At 37.0% G+C, this 27,236-nt stretch overlaps 1 protein-coding gene across 1 annotated transcript; it reads left to right on the forward strand.

Annotated features, from left to right (window-relative positions):
- Positions 1–3,997: 3,997 nt before the first annotated feature.
- Positions 3,998–13,649, forward strand: ZNF831 (zinc finger protein 831). Its single transcript, XM_010226130.2, has 5 exons — positions 3,998–8,248; positions 8,872–9,014; positions 10,161–10,330; positions 11,670–11,821; positions 12,813–13,649. Exons 1-5 carry the CDS (start codon positions 4,025–4,027, stop codon positions 13,638–13,640), a joined length of 5,517 nt encoding a protein of 1,838 aa, XP_010224432.2. The 5' UTR covers positions 3,998–4,024; the 3' UTR covers positions 13,641–13,649.
- The last annotated feature ends 13,587 nt before the right edge of the window (positions 13,650–27,236 follow it).

Genomic DNA, 27,236 nt, shown 5'->3' on the forward strand with positions numbered 1-27,236 from the left:
TTAGGGAATTACGCATTTTCATCCTGGTCCTGCAAGGGACTGAAGTTCCCAGCATTGGTTGAAAAGTTATGAGAAGTCTGCACACTGCTGGCAGAACTTGCAGTTTTCTAAGATCAGATCCCTTAAGGACAAGTGAAAATGTGAAGTCAGTACTTCTGTTATGAGGCACTACAAGATACAACGCCAAACTGAGAAAACAGTAAAGGCAGAAATAGTTTTAAAATAAAACAAGACTAACCATCATTTTAGGGCTAATCAGAAAATATCTCAGGTCTGTTTGCTAGTTTGAACTGAGGTGTAGAAATCTCCAGAATTTCCTTTCCCTGTAGTCAACAATTACTTTATTATATTACATAGAAGAATCATTTTCTCAGTAAAAGGGTCTTCTTCATAACCAGATTAAAAGTAACATTTTCCCAAATGTTCCTGAGAAATTTCTACATGCCAGATATGCTGATTTTGTACAATTATGTAGAATGAATTTTGCATATTCTGATCTAGCATTTACTCAGTCTAAATGCAGTGTAGGGGTCAGAAATTTCAATCAATACGTTAAAAGTGTTATGCATAAAGAACAACCGTCCTGCAACAGGAACATCTGGGCTGTGCTGTATTTCTTGTTTGAGGAAGCTTTAACAAGTCAACTCACATGGTTTCAGCTCTTACAGTGATCTTTTCACTTCTCTTGTCAGTGTGTTAGCCTGTTTTCCACAGTTTTTCACAAATCCAGGGGACATATGTTAAGAATGACCTAAACACTTTTCTCTAGGATTGTTAAAGCATTTGGCCTCCTGGTCATTGCTTTCTACCCCTTTGCAAGGCACCTCATGGGGAAAAGTTTAGCATTTCATAACTAGCGAGGATCTTCTCACCTCCATTGTCTTCTTTTCCAACATGTTTTAAGAGATATATTTACTCTGTATTTTATAAAGTTACAAGCAAATTTCGTCAAGGTGTGTAAACAGAGTATTTCTGTATCACCTCAGTGTATTTCAGTGAATCATGCAATTAATAAGGCAGTGTACAAAATGCCTGCATTTCAGATAATTGACTCTGTTTATAGATTGCTGCACGAATAATGCTAAATGCAAAGAAGAAATTGAAATGCTGCTTCATTTTCTTCAGTTTTTATTTCTTCCTGTTTTCAGGAGGAAGAGGTTGTTACTATGACACAAGGTAAAAAAGAAGAACAACTTCCTACTTCTGAGCTTTTAAGTCCTTGCCCTTGTTTCTCTCTCTGCTTGCATCAGGTACTGACAGACATGAGACTTCTTTTACTGAAACGGCTGGCTCAATAAAAGGTATGTAAACTGAATTTATAGACAAAAAAGGATTCCTCTTCTGTATGCCCTAGAATATTTTATTTGAGGTGGGAATAACAAAAAGCTTTTAAAAAAGACAAAAAACTTTTAGTAAAATATAGTAAATTACTTATGCTCAGAGTATCAAAAAGCTGCTTCTGTTTGGTTACAAAAATAAACGAACTGTATTGCATCTAGACCTGTATTGCGAGGGGATTGAGCACTGCATTACACAGCACTGAAACTATTCTGAAGATTGTACTGAAATTTTGGGCCTCAGAAATGTTAATGGTGTATGTGAAATTACACAGATATGCTGAATCTTTGGAGCTACAGGATTCATATTAAAAACATCTGTCCATGTCCATGTAAGTCTTACTAACTTGCAGGCTGGCCTTGAAGTACCCATCAGCTACCAATACAAAGTGGATGTTGAAAGCGAGTACGTGCTTTGTGACAGTGCAGCAAGCTTATTGTGGTTAAAATAGAATTAATCATTTCCATGCTTTTCCAGAGGAAGGAGGGGAGCCAGGGGAGCCCTTTTTTATTTTTTTTCCCCTCTGATGTCTTTGGTCAGTTGTAGTTTAGTTGTTAGATGCTCTTAGTACATAGTATTCCCTTGCCCTCTTTGCATCGTATCTCCTGAACATGCCTTTTTTCCTCACTTTTTGTTATTTGGAAAACAAGAGCATGATTACTTTATGAGTACCCTTGTCTCATGTCTTATCACTTGTTCCTGTTATTATTGTAAACACAATTGCAAATTATCTGTGCTGTGCAGATAAATTATGCATGCTATTACATGTGTTTTTCTGCAAATATTATGCTCTATGTCCCTATACTGCCTGGTATTTCTAGTATTCCTTTTATCATAATATCTACCTATGACTCCAATTTACAGTAGCTAAATTGGCAGCTATAAAGGTGACTATGGAAATGGTTAAAGCTTAAATGGTCAAGCTTAAATGGGCTTGAATTATCCATAGTTTCATTTTGCAAATTAGAGAAATCCACTTTAATCCTGTAGTGCTAAGCACATTGCACAGTAAGGATAATGACTTAATTCCTTTTATAAGCCATATTCTTTTAACATTCTTTTATCAATGTAGTCAGTACCTATATTAGAAAGCCACTTAAGTCATTGTTCCATGTGGAAATCTCTATAAAGTGGACAAGAAAAAATAAACTGAGTTGAATTTATAAAATCCGTGAGAAAGAAGGGAAGAGGTAAAACATGACACATTGCTGTTCGTCGATCTGTTCATTTTGCAGGTTGTGTTTTCTGGGATTACAGATAATTAAGATCTTTGAGTGAAAAAAGTGAAGGCCATGAGGCAGTGATACTTATTTCATAAATGGTCCAACCCAGAGCTCGCTGCAGCTGGTGGCAAACTTCTCTGTTACTTCAGTGGATCATCAGCAGGCTTGTTGTTGCACTTCTGCACAGACAGACTCTGACTTCTCTTGGATTTTTGCATTACCAGCTGCTTCAGCTGTAACTGAGGAGTGTTTAAAAAAAAATAATTTTGTTGGGATTGCCATTTCTCCTTTATGTGGTTTATCTGCAAAAATCTGTTTTTATCAGAAGATTCTTTAATAACTATATATAGCAGAGATATTGTTTTAAATAATGGTAACAGGATCTACATAGGATATGTGTCACGTGACATATAGTCAAGTTTCAAACAACACTTTTGAGGAAAGTTTTACCGTTTCCAGTAACGGTTTACATGATTCAAGAAGGGAATAGAAACTCCATGCTTGGTTATGTAGTGAGACAGAAATTTTCTTATTTCAGCATTTAGCCACTGATCATATTACTTCAAATGTGCTTTCTGCAACTGTTTGTACAAGAACAAGCTATTATTCATAACTGCTAATAGAGTTGTGAGTATAGCCAAATAAAAATTTGAACAAATATTAACAGATTGCCTTCCAATTTTCACACAAACTATAATTACAAGAAATGCAGATGTCTCTATCATCTCTTTTAAAAATAATTTTGGCTATCTTATTTTGATAGTTTCTTAGGGAGAAAAACAAAACAAAACAAAAAAACTATATAACATTTTGCTAAAATAAAAAAGTCATCTAAATGAGCCCCAAACCTGACTATATATGGACAAATTTTTGTAAGAATGGCTTCACTTCTCCCAAAAACTGCACCTACAAATTGTTTCAAGCTGGGATTGAAAATATCTAAAAATAAACAGTACGGCATGTATGCCATTCCCTTATTTAGGCAAAATAAATTGAGGTTAACATACAAAATCAGCCTTGAATTATCCCACTATTTTATTAGGATACCATCTGTTCTGGTTAGTATGTATTGCCATGAATCTCACTAGTGAAACAGGACATGAGTTTAATTTTGTTTCCACATATTCATTCTACATCATTGCAGCAGTGTGTTCAGTCTGAGGTTACTTAAACTGGGACACAGATTATATGCAGCCGTGCATAATATTGTGAGTTTGCAAAAGGTTGTCTGAACTGTTTGTGCAGTCTTTATTTTCAACTTTCTTTCTAAACCAGGCACAGTAAAAACCTGAGCAAGCTCATGCGATTTTACTTCCAACCTAAATTGTTCTGTGTTTATATGTTAACAGCAATGAATCTAACTAATCCCTTAAATTTTAACTTTCCAAGGCTACAGGATTTTTAGACAGTGAAATATTTTTGTTTCCTACAGATACATGAATATATGCTAAATTATCTTGGAAATGGAGGCCCAGAAGCGTTCCTGCTTTACGGCTGCCAGTTCCCAGCCAGTTCCCAGCTCGTCTCTCCAGCCTGCCCAGGCTTCTGCAGCTCTCAGTCTGAGCCGTGCGGCCCCTGAGCAGGAACACGCGCTGGCCCAGCCTGTGTACGTGAAGGCCCTCACCATCCCGCTCTACCAGCCCGTGCAGCCGGGATGCTTTCGGCCCAGCAGTCAGGCTGTGCCTGGCAGAAGCTGTGTGAATCTAGACGGAAGTAACATACCTCTAATCCTGAATCCACTTGTTCCTTCAGAAAGGACAGATCAGCATCAATCAGTTTTTCAAAAACAACTTGGGCAAACTTTAACATTAAACATAGTCAGCACTTTGCCAGTTTTATTGTCACCAAATGCTTGTGCAAATGCATCTGTTGGAAACCCAGGAAAATCAAAAAATACTGGGAAATACATCTGTAAACACTGTGGTCGGGATTGTTTGAAGCCAAGTGTCCTTGAGAAACATATTCGCTCTCACACAGGAGAGAGGCCCTTTCCATGCACCACTTGTGGTATTGCATTTAAAACTCAAAGTAATTTGTATAAACACAGACGGACTCAAACACACGTTAACAATACCAGACTGCCCTCGGACTCTGACAATGGTGGCACATCGGAGCAAAATGAGAAAGCAACAGAGAGTGTCACATCACATCAGGGCTCTAGACTAGATAGCAGCACCTGTGAAGATGAGGGGGTGAAGATTAAACAAGTAAATTCAGAGACAAGTGTTGTAAAAGACACTAAGAAATTTAATGAATTTCCACTGCCAGAAACAAGCGATTCATCGTTTGCTTCAGGAAATCAAATGAGAAATAATCAATCCTTTAGTTCAAAGATTAATCAGGAGGTTCCTGAAAAAGAGTCTTTATCATCTCCAGTAGCTCTGCAGCACCAGAGGAAGATGATACAGGAACAAAGGACTCCAGCTGCCAGTAAGCATATCCAGCTGCAAAGGCAGCAAGCAACCTCTTCGGACAAGCAGTGGGATTACAAGCCATCTGACTGCAAGCTGAAGAAGTGTGAGAGCACTGACTCGGGGTATCTGTCACGCTCTGATAGCACAGAGCAACAGATGCCCTCGCCCAGTCCCTTGCACAGTCTCTATGAACACAGCACTGAACTGGAAAATGAAACTGCCTTCAGCAGCTCAAGGTGCACAGCCGGAAGCAGTGCAAAGCTCGATTCAGCCCAGAAAGCCTCCGCCTTGATGCTAGAGAAAAAAAGGCTGGAAGAACACATCTCAAAACTTATTTCTCATAACAAGAGTGTGGTGGATGATACCCACTTAGATAACGTTAGGCCCAGAAAAACTGTCCTTTCCAAGCAGGGAAGCATTGATCTGCCAATGCCTTATACATACAAAGACTCCTTCCATTTTGACATCAGAACTTTTGATGCAAATAGAAGAAAGAATCTTTCCCTGTGCTCAGCAAAATCTACTTTTACACCCCTAGAAAAATGCAGGCCATTGCTTTTCCACTCAGTTCCCACACAGTTCTCCACGACAGTAGACTCTGTGCCCGTAACCAGAAGCAACTCTCTGCCGGTTGTGGAGGGCACCAGATCGGCACATGACAAAGCAGGTTGCTCAAACCCACTCGCTCTTACTAAGCGGTCTGTAAACCCGAGCTCTTCTAGCTTGCTGCCTAGCAACAATCTTGCTGCAAAGTCCATGGATTTTCCTAACAGCCATCCCCGAGCGCTTGTCAGGCAAACGGCTGTGGAGGATCTGCCACTCAGTAACAGCGCTGAGAATCCCTGTCCCTCTGAGGAGGTGCAAGCAAGTAAAAAGCTTGGGGCTGCAGAGGTAGTAAGTGCCAGAAATAAGAAACAAAATCAGAGGAAGATAAAGATGTTCTCTGAAGAAAAATGGCAGATGTATGGAGATGAAACGTTTAAGAAAATCTACCAAAAAATGAAAAGCAATCAAAATGCCAAGAAAATGAAACAAAGGGGGAATAAGATTGCAGATATTACAAGCTTTGCGGCTGATTCAAATGAATCAGTCAGTGGTACTGAAATTACCCAGGAAAAAGAAGGCAGGAGCTCTTTAAGTGACAGTCTTTCCTCCCCTGTGGCAGCAGATTTAAATACTTTTAAGTCAGGAACCTGTCCTGATGGTAACCATGTTCTACAGAACATGCCCTCAGAGGAAGCTGCAGACAGTTTAACCCAGGTAATGGAAACGTCACATTCAGTAAACGCTGGGGCACATGTAGTACCAAGCAAAGCTTCCCAAAACCTCAGTGGCAGTGACACAGCTAAAAACACAGGTGACAACAGCACATTGCAGGCACTAAGCAGTCATGAGCTCAGGCTTCGAAATGCACCGTGTCAACCGAACACCAGCGTAACCAATGATGACTGCTTGCCCACACGGAGTAGCAATTGGGAAGATTCAAAAGAATTCGGGAAAGAAGCCAGTGCATTTGAATCAGAGTGTAGCACCACTTCAAACAATTACGGAAAGCATCAAAGGAATAAGGAAACTGGCCAGCACTCCCCGCCATCCCTCTGGGTCCATTGCAAGAGCAATAGAGAAGCCTCAGAGAAATCTCACATCTTACCATCAGAAAGAAAAAAGCTGAAAGTGGAAGTGGAAAGGAAGGAAAACATTATTTTAAAGGCCTGTTCCAGGTCCAGTAGTGAAAAGCCTGGAGCAGATGAAATAGAAGGAGTCTCCTGCAGTATTGCTCAGTCTCCTTCCACAGCACCAGTGAAACTCTCAGGTAAAACAGATGAGCAAAAACTAATGTCTTCTGGAGGTGCTGAGAGTGAAGAGTGTATGAAAACACCTGGATTGCTCACAAAAGCTGCTCACTATAGTGACAGTGACCTTTCAGAATCAGCAAAGATATCAACAGCTTCATTTGCTGGATTTCTGGGGCCCGAGTCAAGGGGAAGTGATTGCAATTCTTTTGCCTTGCATAGCGCAACAGATGCAGATGTCAAAACAGGTCTTGTGAAAACAAAAGTACCACTTTTCAGTGACAATGTTGATGACCTATCTGCCAAAATTCATCACTTACAATCTGGTCAGTTAACTCCAGTCTCTCAGAAAAATACCTTTTCTCCAAAATATATTCTTAAATTGCCACAAGACAAGAGATGCTCAGATCTGTCACTTGTGCTTAGATCAGAAGAGAAGGTTATATCATCTGCGTCTGTGACAGACACCCTAACCAGCCCACCCAGTTCTTCCAGCAGCAGAGCACTCGCTGCTGATCCTACTGATGTGTTTTGGTCTCCTTTAAAATTTGAAGTGAGACAAAAGGCCAGCAGAGGAGAGCTACGCTGGAATGTACATGCAAACTGGAAATCTCCAGAATTTTGTTCACCAATCAACTCAGAAACCACAAGTATCTTAACCACAGTAGGCAACACCTTCTATAACCAAAACTTCAGACAGAAAGAAATGATAAAAGATGCTTGGAAAAACGAGTACAAGAAAAATAAATCTAATTATCAAAGGCAAACTGAAGACAAGTGGATGAGTGTAACTACTTCATCTGCACAGGCCTCGAAGAAGAAAATATGCTTTACTTCTATGTATACAAGTGGTTTTTTCATATCAGCAGATATCAAAGAAGAAAAGCAGGTTTTACATCACCTTTGCTCAGGCAGCAACTCTTTGGTGATGACGTCAAGCCAAAGGACAGCTTCTAGCCAGACCCTAGGGCAAACAGCCCTGGGATGGGGCACAGATGGAAGTCCATGCCTTCCTGGGGACATTTCACCAGCACTGCAGGATGGGGAGTCTTCTCAGAGCCCAACAGACAACTCTACTTATTTTTGCCATTCTTTTGGCACTTTTTATTGCCACAGTCTCACTACTCACTGTAGAGAACTCCCAGCACTTCCTCACAATAATTTGCTTTGCTACTCTGGAAGTTTAACAGTATCGAGCACAAAGAGCACCTTCCCATCACTAAATGCTGAACCACGACTGACTTGGTGTTGTTTAACGAGGAGCCTTCCTCTGCCTGCTGAGCAGAAAGGCAATGCAGATTCTGCTTACTCCTCCTTGCACATCTGTGACAAGGAATCTAGCAATGAATGCATGCTATCAACATATGATATTTCTTTTTTCAAAATGAAAAATATTAGCAAGACTGTGGCCTATAGCTTAACAAACAGGAGTTTAAAGACACTGGTTTCATCATTTTCTAAAGGACAACAGATACAGGAGGTAACATGATTAATCCTATTCCCTTTCTGAATAAAGTATAATTAGTAATATAAAAAATATATTCTGGCCATATACAGGCATTTGTTGGGTAGAGAGTTTACAAGTGAGATTTTATAGAACTAATAATCCAGTCATTTGGTACATGAGCATACTTTTGTGGGAGTGTTTAAGTTTCTTTTGCTTGAGAATTTAAGTAAGAATACTATTTAGCTAGAAAAGTGTAATTTCCATTTCTTAAATTTTCCCCTTGGGGTATTTTTTGTACTGTTTTGACACAAGATATTTATTTCACTTGCTTTCATTTAAAATTAGTATTTGCATAGATAGAACTTTGGAGACAGTTAAGATCAAGTATCTGTTATACTTGGAGATATTTAATGTACATGCAAACTGGAATACAGACTATGTATCGGAGCTTGTGGTTTTCTTTGTGTTGGTTTAATTTAATTTTATAATAATAGAGTGATTAGAAAAAAATAACAAATTCTAGGAAAAAAAAAACAGGGTAGCTCAGGACCTATTCTTTTTAACAATGATACAGATTTCTAATATCTGAATGTAATTCTGGACTTTTCTGTGCTTTTTGCTTTATTTATTAATTTTTCTCCTAATATTCTCAACAGTTAAGTTCAGCAGCTCCTTCTGGTGCTTTTGAAAATATTTCAAAGCAAAAGAAGAAAACAGTAGTTTGCAAAAGGGAAAAACTCACAACAAACAAACTCAAGAAGAGCCACAAACAGAAAAAAATTAAAGTCACCCCCAAATGGTAAGGACTATAATTTTCAACTTCACTGGATACAGACAGCATTTTGCTACAACAGGTAAAATAAAATCTACATAAAATAGAAAGACATCCCCAAAATTCAACCTGTCAAACCTGAGAGAAAAATAAATCTCTCTGAGCTATTCCTATACTGCAGCAGTTCTATAAAGGTAAATTATCAAAAATATTAATATACTCTTTACTATCAGTAACTGACTTTTCTAAGCAAAACAGATGAGTACCAAAGGAAGATGACTGGTCAGCTGACTCTCACTGTGGCTTAAAATGATTATTTTCTGTCAAAATTATGAGTATTTGCTTGTGTTTGAAGGGATCCAAAATACTGCAACTCCACTACAGTGAAAGGCAACATGTAAGACCCTTTTGTCCTCAGTAGATACATATCTTGAACATGTATTCACAAGAGAATGCAAAGAATAAATATCAAGTTGTAACACTAATGAAAGCAGCTGCAGTTTAAAGGATCATTCAGTTTAAATGAAAAGCAGGAAGAACTGGAGTATAAAACTATCAAAGGCCCATTGCATCAATCAGCACAGTTCCTCTGACTTTAATGGGAGTTCATATCAGTGGAAGATTTAGCCTTTAATCTTTCAAGAGTGTGAGGTAGCAGAATGTCTGATGAATTGTTTTAATAAGAAACATATATTGTATGCATACATCCTTCTTATTCTAGTTCATGACCAAAACCAGACCGAATTATTCCCTTGTGAACACATAAGTAGCTGTAACTTAATCACAGAGTGTAGTCTAGCAACTGACACTGCAGTTTTGAAGGATCAGAACAACAACATCAGAAGACTTCCATGTGTGTTATCCAAACAGTCTAGTTTCATTTTCTAGGTTTATTCTTTCTTTCTTTTTTTTTTTCTTTTTCCTGTTGGTCTCAAGACTGATACATTTGGCTATATCACATAGGTACAGGAACCAGAAAGTCCAGATCATGTATTAGGTAGCTAATTGGCCAAACTGTTAATTATTAAATGTATTGTAAGATCTCCTTCCTAGTAGCAAGTTCCTGTTAGACTTAAATTCGCCTAATGCTGTGGTATTATTTTACTCTAATTGCTTTTACATAATGTGTGTCTGTTTCCCTTTTTACTGCGAAAAATGCTATTTGCAACACAGGTACCGAAGGAGGCACATACATGGATACGCTCAGTTGAAAATGAACCGACTAAGCAAGCAACACTGCTTTCCACAGAGAACACTGGATGTTTTGAAAAAGGGTTATCCATCACAACCCTGTAAATTCAGTCAGTGTAAAAAGTCTTGTTCTCCTCAATCAAAGTCACAAGGTAAGTATTTACTGTAAAAGCAGTTAGATATGAGAATTACATTCTAACATTTTCACCTCCTCTTTGCTTCAAGCGCTTACAAGGGACACTGTTACAACATACATCCACTGCAAAAAGCTCTGCACTTTCTCACTGATAGTTTATGCTCATGTTCCTCTACATTTGTGTATTAACAAACGCTAATCTGAAACAGCCAACAGTCCCTGAGCTTATGTTCTGCTGTTGTTTAAATAGAGAGAAAAAGGAATAGGACATTATATGAATTTATTCTGCACCAGCAACACACGTTGTCTCAGGATCACCCCATTCAACTGCAGTTGCCCTTCTGCCTGTATATCCTGAAATATGTGGAAAGCGCTTTTATCATAAATAATGACAATGAGGAAACAGATGTCACATTTTCAAACTTTGCATCTTAGCTGCTTCCTTTGTCTGAATCTGTAAATACAACTAAGTTAACTTTAAATCACTTAAAAACACCCTTTAGACAGGATCATGATGACATATTGTATTCTCTTCAATTTAACTAAAGCATATTTATGTAATTCATCTGAATGCTTCTGATTGCATCCTTATTCACATTTGTCACAGACTGGTCGAATATTAGGATCCGCACAGGTTATCTCAGTAATTATGTTTCAAACCCCTGAGAATTCAGTTCTCTAATCTGCTTTTAGGCAAGCTAGAAAACTAAAGACATGTCTTTGCTATAATATAATTAATACTCAGACACTACATTTTACTCTTAATGATGAATAGAAAACTGGCCTACTGACTGCCTAGCATAGGCTAACGCTACCAGTAAAATGAAGAAAACATTAATTTGCTGAGAAATTTTAGTCCTGTCTTCCTACTTCTGCTTATATCCCCTTTTCCTAATTGCTCTTGTTCTAACATTGAGTTTAGATATATAACATTATCTGTGAAGAGCTGCCATGGACTTTGTGTTGTTCAGAAAAGCAGATGCATATCAAGTGGCAGATTTTTAGCAGTTTTATTTATCAATGCCATATGCCAGTGCACCTGGGAATTTCACACATGTAATTCAGTAACTTTCTATCAATTCCTTGACTTGCATCAATATATCTTGCTAGTTTTCTCTTCCTACTGCAAGAAGAGTCAGAGGTTTGTTTGTTTGCTGTTGTCTGTATTCCACAATCTGGTAGTAATGCCACATACACATTAACCAAGATGAACTATCAGGTTGAAAAGAGAAAGGTACATGAAATAATAAATACATGGAAGTTAGTTAAGTGATACGATGAGAAGCTTAGTAAATTCTAGTATATCAGTGGAGTAAACATGACAATAAAAGTTTCTCCAAACCTCTTTTCTACAGGTAATCTCCTCCACCAGCAAAAAGGAGCATCTTGTTCCACCTCAGATGAGCCACTTTGCAGAAGAAAGAAAGAAGAAAAGAATAACTCAGGAATAGTTTCGCATATTGAAAATCTAATCCATGATAAGCAAAAAGACAAAATGGATAAAAAAGTATGTATTCTACCTTAATTGTGCATGATTGCTTATTATGAAAAAAAAAAAAAAGCTAATTACAACTTCAGTTATACTCAGCTGTTTTAAAGCTGAATTTTTATTTACTTCTTCTGCAACACAGATTTTGTTTAAAAATGTTTTAATGATATTTTTGAGGCTAAAATACAATGAAAGTTACTAATGTTTTATATATATATATATATATATATATATTTTAAGAACAGCTAAATGTGTACGATTTGAATGGCTATCTCCTATGCTTGCTTTCAGAGGACAGGTTGGCACTGCTGTTGGAGGTGCCAGGAGATGTAGCAGGGAGCACACGGAGCCAGGCAGTTAGGTGGCAGAAGGAAGGGGGTGCCTGGCCGGGCAGCAGTGCAAGTGCGCGCTTCAGCTGCGGACACGCTCCGTGTCCCCTCTGTGGAAGCCTGTGGTACTGTAGTGTCTGGGCCTTCCATGTGTCTGCATGTGCAGCAAACTGCTTTTGTATGCAGCGTCAGCACAGCTTCTGGGAGAATATCCCCTGCTCAGCTTGCTCTTACTTTTCTCTAGACTTCCACCAGCCAGGCTCAGAAAAAGAAGCTAATGAGGTAGATGGCTTTTAGGTTCCCAGGTAGCATAAGCAGTGGTTCACTGTGTAACATAAGCAGGATCATATTTAGGAACTTAGCTCTTATGATGTTCTTTGCAAAATTATCTCACCATGTTGGATATTGCCATATTGCTTGCAGACTTATCCAGACCTTTTTGGCTACATTGCATATGCATCTTTGCAACATATATTACATGAGTGTGTGTGCATGTATATATGTATATACACACACAAGTTGTCTAAATAAATGTCAATATTCCTAATTAGGTAGACAATATGAATTATAGCAGAAGTAAAAGTTTTATACTGATACAGTCAACTTAATTATTCTTTTTGCAAACCATGGAAATGCTCTGGATTGACATTAATTTTTTTTTTCCCTTCTAACTTCTGCAGGACACTTCTGAGCAAATCAGGGAACACAGAAGAACAAACTTCTCTTTTCAGAACATTACACCTCCTTTGGAGATATCTGTGACAGCTCATTCCTTTTCATCCACAGTAAGCACTGCCATGCAGCAAGTCAGCAATGACGTAGAAATTTGCTGTTTAGTGACACAACCACTTCTGCTTCAGCCATCCGTGCCAGGGGAGTCACAGCCAAATCCTCAGACTGACTCGGTAACATCTTCTTTTGGGTCTTATCCTTTTGATTTTCCAAATACAGGCACAGATGGGCAGACTGACAACAGATGCTCAGAGACTACTGATCCTCTTTCCTTATATCAAGAGGCAACCCAAGGAAACACGTTAAAAGTAGTGTCAGAGAGCCTAGTGATCCAGGCCTCAGGAAGGGAGAAATGTTCAACCGAAGAAATTAGATATTCCTCTCAAAAAGAAAACTCAACTGCCAGTTCCCAACCTGGATGTTCACATACATTACGATCAAAAGCAGATTCTCTTTTTGAGTCAAGCGCAAGGGCTAACTTACCCAACACAGAATACACAGAGCAGGCAAACTTTTCTCAGAAAGTCCTTCATGGAAATACAGACAATAATGGAGCCTACCTGCAGTCAGATAACTATGAAAGGCCACATGAAAAAAATACTGCTAACTTTAAAAAGCCCTCGATTACTCTCAGGTTCCCTGAGTTCCAGACTTACTCTGCAACACCTTCCAAGACATACAAAAAGAGAGGTTTAGAAATTATGAGGAAGCAAACCAGAGTTGAATATGATGACACTAGCAGTGATGATGAAGATAGGCTTATTATAGAAATATAGCAAATAGTTCGCTACGATGCTTCAAGGACAGTCCATTCCACCAGAAAAAAAAAAAAAAAAAAAAAAAAAAAGCCATGGGAATTTGATCTACATTTTTAAAGTACCTTTAGAGCAGAAAAGCCATTCCTCAGTGCATTAGGCAGCATTCTCTTCTGAGGACAGTCCTCTCTTGCAAGGACTCGGACATTTTTAAAAAGCTAATTTGAAACAAAGTGTGAGCTGGCTTCACCCATTTAAATGCACATGGTCAACCTGAATTTATGAGAGGTTTCCAGTACTGTTAACTCTTATTGGTCTTATATAAAGCCCACAAGTGCTAGATGGTAGTGATTTTATTATTAAAAAGCTGTTGTGTATTCATTTACTAACAACTATAGCAACAGCTTCTTCAATATATAAGATTTCCTAGAAGGGTATGGATGCATTTTCCTCTCCTCTTTTAGGTGGTCACTGCCTAAAAGTGTACAGGGAGGGAGACACTGGCATTAAGGAAAAGATGTGTTCCTTAGGTGTCTGTGATACTGGAAGAATCTGCAAAAATGCCAGTCTTTTTCTGTGCTGCACAAACGTTAATGCTTCTTTGTGACCAATTACACAAGCATGCCTTACTTTGTGTTTTGTGTCTTTTATGCCAAGATCGAGTCACGTATTTAATTCCTTAGTTCTATTGGAGATTATGGAATTTGGTTGTTAATATTTCCCTGTAGTAAAATTTCTTACAAAGATTTTCTCATTATATTCATCAGATTGTGCTCCAATAAATTAATCTTGAATTTTTCTTTTTTTTTTGTTTTTTATAATCTTAATGCAGTTACACTTTTTTTAATCAAAGGGAAGAAGCTATATAGCATAGGTTTTCTTTTCATACTTTTTTTTAAACAGAAAGTTTTGTGCTACAAAATCTAAAATCCACCAGTTTCTATGTGGATAAACAATTAGATAAAGCTTAATTTGACCAAATATATTCACTTGATTAAACTGATAAACATTAAAGCCACTCCCCTTCTACAATGTATTCAAATTTTGTACTTAAATTTTTACCAGTTTTTATATTGTGAATCATAGGCAGGATTTTATGGGTTGCTTTATGGGGTATTCAGAATTGAGATCTAGCAGAATACATAAGCATATTAGAAAAATACATGTGTATAAAAAAAGCTACTGAAACAGCTAACAGAGGTAAAACCAAGTACTAAGTGCCATGTAAGAGTTACTGTATTTTCAGATGTGTTACAAAGATGTGGTCACTCCTACAGATGTTCATACACACAGCTTCATGTTTAGCCTCAAATTATGTTTGTAAATTTACTGTTAGAGAAAACAAAAATTACAGTCAAAGTAATTTACCATTTCCTATTCTAATGTGGGAAAAAAAGTTAGGAAACATTTTTAAAAATGTAGGATAAGCCATGAAGGATATCTTTTACCTTTTTAAAAATATTACAGTATTTCTCCTGATCATGGAAATTTTCAGTAGCATTACAGCAAGTGATATCAAAAATACAGGGAAAAAATCCAGGAATATTAGTTTAAAGAATTATGAATTTTTATTCTCTGACTTCATTTCTCATTTACCAAATGATAAAACTTCATAGCTCAGATAACAGATTAACTCTGTACACTTTCCCGAATTCTGGGGGGTTGTGATTTAATATGTAGTCCAGAACTACAGTGAACTGGCCTAGTCTTTTACTATACGTTAAGAGAATTCTGTTAATTACCATTTTATTTCCATATACAACAGACAGAGGGGGTAGAGTGAAATAACAGCTAGGGTTAGGAAGCTTTGTATTCAGAGCTCGGCCAACACGGGTATTTGTTCTGGGCTAAGAGATTCAGAAGCACTGACAATGGCACTGACAGTACTGGATTGCAAGGCCCTGTAAATTGCATAATTTGTTGACTTATATACAGTACCTAAAATACCATTTAGTTCAGAATGGTACAGCTGAACAAAAATGATATAGCTACGAGTTGTTTTTACATTGATATTTCTCTTTATATTGTTAAATTATTTTGTCTTAATAAAAATGAAACTTGAAGATCAAAATAACAAAAATACTGTGTTATTTATTAAGTGTTACTTCTTGAATCAAACTGCAGTGATGCAAGCCCTCTTCACTGAGCAGTGTGCAGCCCATAGACCTTCTGCAAGGACACCTTCTCATACTATATTCACACTCCTCACAAACAGAGAAAACGAGGAACCAGTGCTCATGGAGATATTTGCAAGTCACATTATTCTCAAGAAATACTGTTGGGCAGACTTTATTAAAAGTCTCATACCACTCTAGTATTTGCACAAATACCTTCATTGGTTAATCACACTAACAAAAATGTACATGCCTGGTTTCAGTTGCTTTAGCTTCAGATCTATATCCATTTTCCTTTTCAAACTCCCCCATACCTTTGTTAAGGGTAATTTTTTTTCAATTTTTATTAGAATTATCCTAGGCCACTTGATTGAAAACATCTGACAACATTAAATTTCCAGTTTCAAAGTTCTGCAAAGTAGTTTAAGAAAAAAATGGATAATCTTTGAGAGCTGGTGTAAAATTTTAGTGCCTACTAAATCTATCTACTCCAGCCACAAAGAAAAGCTCTCACAAGCTCCTTTTAGAAAGCAGAAGACAAGATGACCAGCACATCAAACCAGTCCAGCAGAGGTTTTTTTTTTATTTTAAACATTTATGGATGTGTAATGAATTAGTTATATATATAGTGCTTGCGGTTAAATTGGTTAAGTACAATTTCTATATTAGTTATGTAGAAATATTCTAAAGTTAGACACAGAAGAAGTGTGCAGATAAATATTTATCCTGTGCACACTTCATAGTACTAAATATATCAATTTCTTTCAATAGCTGTAGCTGAAACAAAAATTGGATGATTTTAAGTTAGGGGAGAAAGAAAATTTTAAACCATTTTCCCTGATTTAAGTAATTCTTGATATTTTAGCTCAGTTACATGGTGTAGCAACTTCAGCACAATCTTTTCATCCATGCCAATCTTCAAAAAGAAAGGACTGAATCACTGTGTGATTCATCATTGTGTGAAAAATGTCACCAAAGTTGTTGGGGTAAGTTATGGAATTAGAAGAGTTTGCACATCCAAATCCAAAGGGCCATGTGACAAACAGTATATTCTGGCTCTCCTAAATATGCTATATTCACAGAAGAACATACAAGGTTATACTGGTAAATTATTTCCAAAGTTTTACACAGCAAAACATTAATCATGCAGCGATATATTTAATTATTTTGCAAATGTAGCTGAACATCAAAGCCACATGAGGGCACCAGGCACAGAGAAAAATCTGTGCCTCTATCCTTCAAAGTTAGCATTTCTGAGGGAACATTGCTTTGCTAGAAACAAATCTGAAATTCCTTGGCACGTCAATGCATTTCATCATGTTTTTTCTCCTTCTATTGAAAGAAGAAAATTAATAAGGAATGCTGATCACTGCTAAGATCTATATTCAACACTTAAAAATTGGACTGTAAATAAGTGGATGTTTCCTATTTTCTCTCCTTAGATATGGTCAGAACTATTCCTTATTGTTTCAAATGTTCGTATTAAATCTAAATATTATTTCTACTTTGCTGATCTGCCTGGCAAACCTTAACTCACATAAAAGGGAGGATAAGAGCAACTGGAGTAAGCCTAGGGATCACCAACAAATATAACCATGTGTCTTAAACACATTATGTATGAGACAAGACGGAATCAGCAAGAGCTTGTTAGCCAACAGAAGAGAAAAATCAAGGAAATACACGCAAACAAATTCAGTAAAAGATTATGAGAAAAGACTATTTTCCACATCCATTCTAGGAGGATAAGAAACTAGGACTTTCATCTACAGCAAAGCAGAAATAAACTAGAGAAGCTCCCTGTTTTAAGGGCGACTAAACATGTAACAAATAACCCAGGGAGATTATAGATGCTTCACTCTTTGCGGACTACAATATCAGTTTAGGCAATTATTTCTTATTATACAGACAACAGAAGTAGAGTATTATTTTAGGAGTAGAAAAAGTTTCCTTATGGCCCCATTTTTAATAATAAAAATCTTGTCAGTAGCGTCTCCAAAATATAATGCCTGAAATATTTAATAAAATGTGGATTTAGGATTTTGCAAATGCATTAGACACATACACACAACTATATTTAAAGACATTTGTTTTGCGTAACTTGCAGTGTGTATCGGTTTAGTACGTTGCCTGTGTTTTATTTACACAACTGGGTTTGTTCCCATTCGCAAGTGTTTATATTATAGACATTATCATGTCCTTAAGTAGCTTTGCTAAACCATTACTTTTACCTTAAGTTTTCATGTGGGTCTATGACTACAGATCAAGTCTCCTGGACTATGTCTATCATTTACCATCTGCATTCCACAAAAGCCATGTGCATGAAAAAATCTTTTTTTTCTCTTTTTCTTTCCAAGATTGTAATAGTATGCTTAAAGTGTCTTGATACAACTGGATAAATGCTATGTAAAAGCTTCATCTTCCAGGGAACCATAATGGTATTACAATTGGGTTATAAGCTATTCTGCTAAGTTTAAGCACTAATATGAAATATAAATATGTGGTTTTCTTTCTCACAGTCTGTCAATGCACCTGTTGACTTCTCACAACAACTGCCTAGGTATGTCCTGCACTGACTTAATTCTTGAACTGAGAAGAACTCCAGAAGTTAAACTCAGAATGAACTTGCTTGGACATTTGTGGATACCTCACTAGGCAGTCAAAAGGGATTCTTGTGACTACTCTGACTTAAAAATACACTATATATATATCTCATATCTTTAATAATTGCTAGGGTTAAAAAAAAATGCTCCACCCAAACAAAATACGGTCAATAAATTATTATAAAATCTAGTTTCATTAACATTACAGGTTTGTGTATATATATTTGTAGCATCTTTTTTCCCCACTTATTGAAAAAAACAAGCAATTTTTCATGTACAACACTGGAGTTATTAATGTAGCATTGTTATTAATACAGCAATGACTGGAAGTGTTTCAGAATCTAAACAAGTTCAGATACATTAAAGTCTGATTCTTTTCTAAGATTAGTCTGCCATTAACAAAATGAGCTATTGGATGAGAGCCATGGGAGTGTTGTTTTTCTTCATAACCTACTGCGGTCTTCTGTTCCAGCTGTCTTCTATGTATTACTTAGGCTCAGTATTAGGCTCAGTAGTACTGGAGATGAGGTTAATCATTCTGTACAAATGTTGAAAGCCAAACCTTTCTGCAATCAGGCTTCTGTGTATCTTTCTGATTTACACATAAGCTCTGGAAAGAAAAGCCTTTTACACAGGAGAGATGTATTCTCAGGAACAAAATTAAGGTCTTTCCTCAATGCCCTCCATCCCCAAGCCTCTTTTTACCATGATAGAGCTAGAGCAAGTGTCTATCCCTAAGAATCTTCCTAGGATACAGTGATTCTTCATGGTATATTCATGTTTTTCTTAGGAATTTCCCTCATTTCATTATGCTTTCATAAATAAAGCACTATCTCAAATACATATCTGGGACTATGACAGGGTCATTTGGATGAGCTAGTGTCTCTCTCCTTTAGAAAGGAGCCATTATAGGCTTCTCCCTATCCATTAAAACAGGTTATGCAAAAAGAAAAGAACAAAACCTATTTCCGTAGCATGCTTTGGCAGCAACCTAGGTTAGCAGCTAAATAGGGGAAAGGGAGCCAGGGTTGTTCCTACCTATGTCAGAAAGCCTCATTCTGAGAAGAGAAATGCTTTATTGAGAAACAAAGCAAAGCTATAACACTTAGCTTGGATCTGTACAGACAAATACAATTGTTAAATTAGTACAACTAGCAATTTAAGATAGCTATGTGCACATACATGTTTATGTGTGTTGGCTGGAAGGAGGAACAAGGAAAATTACACCTCTGAAAATGTAATTTGACCATTAATTCCACATTGTCTCTTAATGCTCCCACAGCTTAGGGAGGATAATTTGCATTGAGATCCTCAAATGCAAAGAAAACAGGCATATAAAACACATCATCACGGCCCTGCAGCCCACAAATGGTTTTTATTCCAACACTACACTCATCCCTCTTATGAAAAAGTTTTGCATAACTTTGTTGATTTTAGTTATGGGTTATACTGGCTCTAAGCGGAGCAAATATTCAAATTGGAAATGACACAAAAGGTCCCAGTCTTCAAATCAGTAGTTGTCCAGAAGCAAGCAAGCAACTATAGCTAAGTAAATCACAAAAAGCTGCAGTGTAATATTATAAAGCTCAGGAGATTATACAAAAGGATTTGCAAACTTTGATTTCAAAATATGAATAAAACCAAAATGGTCATTACTAAATGTTTGATATGAAAAACACAAAAACTTTTTTTATTTGTACCAGATGTGCATATGCAGATGTGATTTTTTTGGATAATAGTCAGAAACATGGAATTAGGGAAATAACTATAATTAATAGCATGCCTGCGGAAACACGTTTGCTGCTTCAAAAAGAGTTCAGGTGCTATTAGATCTGGGAGAGCCTCCTTACCCTGAAGATGTTGACAAATTTGAAGAAATTCCAAGGAGGAAAGAAAATTTGATTGGGGAAACAGATACTGGTGCAGAAATCTTCTGCTATCAATTTCACTGATGCAGTCACATTAAATTTACTGAAGACATATGCATATAATCAAGAGAAGAACTTGACTAAACGATATGATATGAGACACTAAAAATGCTTAGGGCTAGTTTAGCCTCTTTGGGAAGGAAAGGAACTGGTAAAATATTTCAGGAAAACAACAAACCATGTAATAAGATTTAAACTAAACAGAAGGAAAATAAAGCCAGAGAATGTTCCACTGCTATTACATCTACTACATACCTCCTCTGGGACACTTGAAACAAGGCTAGTAAGAACCACTCATTGTATAAAAATCTACATAGGAGGTCACTAGGGAATGTGATCAAACAGTTTTTCTCCTAGGAATCTCCTAATATTTCCTTGTCATTCATAGAATCAGATACGATATCTATACCCATTGCTTCACTCCACCTTGATTTACCTAGTAGCAACTAATATGTAATGAAAATGCATCCAAGCCGGAACAGTGTCCTACAATGAAACTGCATTGCTTCTATGTGCTAAGACTACCAGACATTCTGGTTTTCCGTTTGGTATACAGCAAGAACACACTCTGTAAAAAACAGCTTCTTGACAAAACCCTTGCAAAAACTAAGGTAGATGATATCCTCAGCTCTGCCGACACCCACAGATTCAGGCATTTTATCACAGAAAGCAAGGATTCCATGCTAATTATTCCTAATCACCTTTTTCTCCTTTATGTGTACATGAATTTCTCCAAGATATGGTGGGGAAAATATTAAAAGAAACAAATCTTAGCCTGCATACAAAGCATACAATCTGTGCTATCTGAGCCATTCAGATGACTGTGCTGCCTACCTTTATAGCTCTGTAAAATGTTTTTAGCATCAGAAATTAATAGAAATCTTAAGCCAAATCTTAAGTAACAAAAACAAAGCCAGTCTCTAGCATAGCAAAGATTCCACCTAAAATTAAATGGGATTTAAATGGCATCCTGAGCTCTAGGTATGACAAATTTCAGAACAATGAGATATGAAATGTTTGTAAGTTAGTACCCAAAATAGCATTTCTGATGGAAAGTTTCCAGATTGGACTATAGCAACTGTAACTATGTTGCAATAAGGCAAAATCTAAAAAAACCACTAACATACACAAAGACAGCCATTTCTTCACGCTTCCTCACATGCACATTTCCATCACCCCTGGTCCCATGCTGTGTGACAATAAGAGTGCTTGAGTCAATAGAAAGCTATTCAGTTAACTATCTGTAAGCTCTTTTCATGGCTTGTATCACTTGAAATATCCTTGCCTTTGAAAAGTCAATTCACTTTACATTCTTCTGGGAATATCCAGGGCTAATGTTCCAACAGCCAGTTGACTTGGCTGCTAAATTACTTTTTTTTAACTGTGTTAGATAACTCAACTGGAAAAAAAAAAGAATACATTTAAATTACCCAGTTATTTCCCATGAACTATATGAATAATAGCAGAGATACTGATTCAATAGCAAAGGAGCAAGTTATGTGCCCCGTTTCAAACACCTTCTAATACGGAAATAACAAAAACAGTTAAGTGCAAAAGTTAAATAACTAGTGCCTACAACTTTTGCTTTATTTCTTCTTATGCTATAAGAAACTAATCTCTAAGAAATTGCAGCAGTGGTAAAACAGATTTGTAGCTTCCTTTTGTCTCCCTATCTGTATTCTAATGCTCTAAAATCTGAGATTTGTTTTTCAATAAAGTAGCTTAATTGGAGACAGCCAAAACATGTATACTTGCTAAGAACAAATATAAAACTGAGCAAGTTTTTCCTCAGCTTTCATGTTCCCAGCAAGTACTGCATCTTCCCGGAGAGTTTTTCAGGAACATGTTTATTTCTCATTCTATCTGTCACGTCTTTCCATTTCACTCTGTTCTCTTCAGTCCTCTTTGCTCCAAAACCTCAATTTCCATGCTGGGGGATGTACCCACACACTTGTGAGTTCAGGAAGTCCTAAACTGCATCAGCAAATGCAGATGATCAGAATAGATATATAGAGCTGGCCGAAGTAAACCAATCCAGGGTCCAGACGTGCTTATATGGAGCTGCACCTAGGCCAATAAGCCCGCCTGAGTAGCTTGCACAAGTGACAACAAAAAGGAGTTTTGAAGCACTTAATAAACAGCTGGGGCATCTTACTACCTGCAGCAGGGCCGGTTTCAGTGCAGCTCTTCAGGCATGAGTATTCACAAAATACCTAATTCACCAAGCCCATTTTCACTATCAAGCTAATATGCTTGAGAGAATTAAGAAAAAGCAGCAAGGGCACCCAGTCAGGCACAGTTTTAATAAACTTGCTGCTTCCTTATTTTGAAATGCAAATACTTGGGGAGGGAAATGACTGGGGCATGGGTCACTGTGGAAAAAATACTGGAAGAAGGACTCTGATAGCTATCTGCCAGAGGACAAATCTGTTATACAAGCAACCAGAGAGAGGAAGCGACATTCTAGAGTAGTAAAACTCAAGCCATAAGGACGCCTAACAGCGAGGGGCTGGCGGAGGGAGGGTAGATGCAAAGTTCAGAAGGAAGAACTTCTTAATCAGGCCCAGATAGTTTAGGGAGCTAATCTTGAAAAGCTGCATTTTTAGAGCAGAGCGCATCACTGCTCTAAAAGACCTGCTAAGAAAGTAGGCAGACAGCAGAGCTGAAGAGCAGGTGCTGAAACCCACAGGTAACCGACTGAAAAATGGGCACTAGGGAAGGTGCAGGTTTGTGAAGTGTGGCAGAATAGAGGCTCCTCACTGCACACTGCTGTGCTGTTTTGTTTTGAGAATATTCTCAATTGCTACGGCAGTTAAATATACTTAAGATTTCTATACATATTACTTTTTTTAGATTGCCATTGCCAAACAAATCCTTTTATTCACTGAGCAGAAATACCTACCAGCAATAAAGAGCATCTGAATTACGTGTTATGTTTCAGAATAGTTTTTTAAATACTTCTTTATTATGTACTCTTATTTCACATAGAGCTATGTTTAGGGGAATCACGTACAGTAATTATTATAGCAAACAGCATGGTATGATTTATTCGATGAGAATTTCTAGCTTTACCTAAGACTAGATTTTCCTTCAGTGAATAGCTCACATGACTCATCGGTTCCATTTTTGTGTTAGATAGTCAGGCCTTAAGATTTTCTGCAGCAATGTATAACATAGGGGAGGATATGATCCCTAATGAAAAATAAATACAACATTTAATTCTTGATGCTAAGGCCACATTCAATGTGCTAAGTAAAAAAGTTCCTTAAACTGGTAGTAAAGTTTTTAGGCTTCTTTAAAGGAGAAAAAAAAACAAAAACAAAAACAAGCATGACATGACTACAATACTGTTCCACAATTCACACATAAACCACAAGTTTCCAGTTTTCTGTTGATAGAGAACAGCCATCCACAGTGCTAAAAACACAGTTTCCCTGTTAGCTGCCCTAACAAAGTTCCAAACTATTCATACACACAGGCATAAATCAAGAAAACAACAGCGGTGCAAGATGTTACATGTAAGTTATACTAAGACGTTAAAGAAAACCATCTGGGCATAAAATGTAAATATAGCTAGCATACAAAAATTAAGAGGAAAATAAAACAAATCACGCATTTCAAATGCCCCAAGTACAGAGCCTTTATTCTGCAAGACCATTGAATTTTAACTCCAAACATCCATCTCAAATAAAATGCAGCTAGCATTCCAAATATCACTGGCACAGGACACAACAGTTTACATAAAACACAGCTTTTTGCTCATCTTTTGGGCCTATATAAGATATCGTTCCTTAAAATTAGAGATTATCTTCAATGATGATTAAGAATCAAAGCTTAAACTTAGTAGAGTGTGTCACCATTGGTTTTTATAATTCAGTTGCACTTAGGAGAGCAAACACCGAGACAACATTCACATGAGAGAGCAAGAGAATTTGCCTCCAACAGCTTATATCCTAAAGAGGCAGGGCTAAGGAGCACCACCCAAACAACTTTTAAGATGCTACCAGAAAGAAAGGGTGGCCTCTCTAATCACAATGGAAAATCTCTATCAGAGTTAAGCTTAAAAGGTTTGTTTTAGCTTACTGTATTGCTGTATCTTCTGGTCCTAAATGACAGAGCAACCTGGACATGTTTTCCAGACCTAATAGTTTTTAAGTAGACACAAGAAGCAGAAGAAAGACCAAAATCAAAGAAGCACACACCTCAAACAAGGAGATTGCATCAATGAAGGAAACTTAGAAAATAAACCTCAAGAGGTGCTATGTTTTGTAAAGCAAATCAAATGTGTTTCAGCAATGTCTAAACAGAAAAAAACAAAAAGTCTTTTGGTAATAAAATCAAAAATCTAAATCTTAAGAGCATAAAATACCAGAACTCAGGATTTTTCCTGCTGACTGAGTTCAGATCACTTGCATGAGCAACATACTTGACTTTTGATTACATAGCTACATTTTTTGTTTATTTATTTACTTTTAAACAGGATGCCTGCTTGGGTTTAACTTAGTTTGCGGAAAGACAAGTAAGAAAGATTTAAAAAACAAACAATGTGCAAATAGCCAAGTCAAAACAAAATAAAAAAGTGCTATACAAAAGTCTCCTCTCTAAGGGCTGGTACCCTTGGTACCAGATGTGTACCAGATGTGATACCAGAATGGTACACATTCATCTTCTCTTAAAGGTAATGTAGTAACCAGGAGCCACCAAACTGTTATCCTTGAAAGAGCCCAGCTAGCAGATGATGGGACTCAGTTTTTCACTGATCTCAGAGAGATTTATTGAGACAGGGAACCCTGGCTTCAGTTCCTGACTTGAGAAGGGAGTACATGATCCCAATTATAAATCGTACTGTGACTGCAGCAGATGATGGCTTAACAGCATTTAGAGCTGAAGTTTAAAATCCTCATGCAGTTTGCAAAAAACAGATGTGAACTTTCAAACTAAACAGGGTTTTGCTAAAGGGAAATAAGTTGCATCAACAGTAGAAAGCAGTATGTCCTGCCCTGCTTCTGAGGAATCAAAAAGCAAGTGATGACTGTCTGACAGTTTATGTGAAAAGTTTCAGTTTTCCAACTGATCTGTTTTCATTCTCTTTTCTGGCAAACCTTCCTATCCTGGTTTTTATATTTGTAAGAAACTCCAGCTACATGTGACTTTGCTGATAAATCCAATCTACTTATTTAAAAATACTTTGTCCCCACAAATTTGCTTTTTTGATACGTTCTTCTATGTTGAAAATATCGCCACAGACATTGCTATAACTTGGGCCATAGCCTCAAATCCGCATCCTTGCTTTCTTTATTTATTTCTGTAGAGAAGTCCTAAGGTATCTACAATAGGATCTCAGATCACCAACATGTTCTTTTTCTCCTTCTCCTCGCAGACAATGTAGCGTGGCACAACCTGGGCCACATGCTGGCAAGACCAGCTTTTCCAGACAGATCAGTTGTTGAGTTTAATTGTATTTTGGCTTCACTGTGTTTTCCTTATTATTAGAGAGTGCTCATACAGAGCATGTTCTCTATAAAGAAGAGTTATACTGTACATTATTCATTTTATCCAATGTCAAGCAAAAGTGTTCCAGAGTATGTTTTCTTTTTTTCAGTCAATCTTTAGCAATCTTTAGACTATCTGATCTATAAGTGCCTTCAGCTTCATGTCTGTTCCACATTTTTTTTTTGACCAGGAAGAGCTCAGACAACTAGAATGGAGAAGGTAGGAACATTCAGGTAATGGTTTGGCCGTTTTAAAGTGATGTTATATGGCAAACAGAAAATTAAAACAAAATAATAAAAACAAAACAAAAAACACATTTGATGTCATTTTCAGGAAGGTCTGTATAGCCCAATGCTCTTACAGGCTGTTTAGCTGTGAACAATTTAGACTTATCATTAAGTTGCAAAATCATGGTGAGTGTCAGGAAGGAATAATAAAATAAAAGGGTTCACCAAAAGTTGGCTATTAGACCCGAAACTTAATAGAAAACCACTGATTTAATGCAGATTTTTTTTCTTGTATTTGAAATATATCATACCCCTTAATTAAAGTTTATTATGTTTCTGCCAAGGCAGTGATGTGAATATATGCACAAAGCACGATGGAGATTTATCATGCATGGTGTGGCATTGCCTTGAGTGCTACTGGATTGGGAAATGGGTTTTGTTTTTTTGTGAGAACAGTTTGAACTGTGACTCTAAGTTTTCAGGAGCAACAGTTTCAATGGGTTCTGAAACACACAGAAATTACAGGAGTCTGGAGAGGGAGTAGAAAAAACGAAAACCAAAAACCTTCCAGAATATAAAGAAAACAACTTCTAAATTTTGAAAAAACACTCATAAGCAGTAATAATGGCATAGTGCAGTGGAACCAGAACCAGCTGAGTGGATCTACTGATGATTCTGAAACAAACAAAAAAGGCTTCCTATGGTTTTAATGTAAAATCATGTGGGATTTACTGCATACGAAAAACATACTGAGTTTAAACAGTATTATGCCTTTTATCCCACTTGAGAACTCCAATATCTGGACATTTGGCATAGCTGCTGTGCCTGTGTATACTCACAGTTTGCTAACAAGAATCACAAACAATACCTCTGACAACTGTAAATCTGTTATATTATTTGTGCTGCTTCCTCATAACTTCTCCTCTCCGATCTGGCTTTCACAACTTATTTTACTGGCAGTAGGTAGAGATTTTATTAACATTTCACTTTCTCTGTCAGATCTTCTTGGGTGGCCAGTTTAAGGAAGAATAACCAACTAACTTTAATTGTACAAGTCTCGTGATACTTGATGTCCTTTTTAGCATTTTTATTACATTCTGCAGATTTAAAGGTCCTGATACATATTTAGAACCACAAATATAAGCCATTTGAAGAAGATACATTAACACAATGGTTAAATACAACTTTTAATAAATCATGTATCTTTTTGCCAAATAACTAAAAGCAAATAACTAAAAGCAAAAAGTTATCTGAA

Source organism: Tinamus guttatus, unplaced genomic scaffold (assembly GCF_059628265.1).
Source record: "Tinamus guttatus ecotype Peru unplaced genomic scaffold, ASM5962826v1 Tinamus_guttatus_pri_ptg000027l, whole genome shotgun sequence".
Lineage (NCBI taxonomy): Eukaryota > Metazoa > Chordata > Aves > Tinamiformes > Tinamidae > Tinamus > Tinamus guttatus.

Coding starts and splice junctions, on each gene's coding strand:
- ZNF831 (XM_010226130.2), top strand. CDS start 4,025: ATGGAGGCCCAGAAGCGTTCCTGCTTTACGGCTGCCAGTTCCCAGCCA. Junction 9,015..10,160: donor ATTAAAGTCACCCCCAAATG/GTAAGGACTATA, acceptor TTTGCAACACAG/GTACCGAAGGAGGCACATAC. Junction 10,331..11,669: donor TCCTCAATCAAAGTCACAAG/GTAAGTATTTAC, acceptor TCTTTTCTACAG/GTAATCTCCTCCACCAGCAA.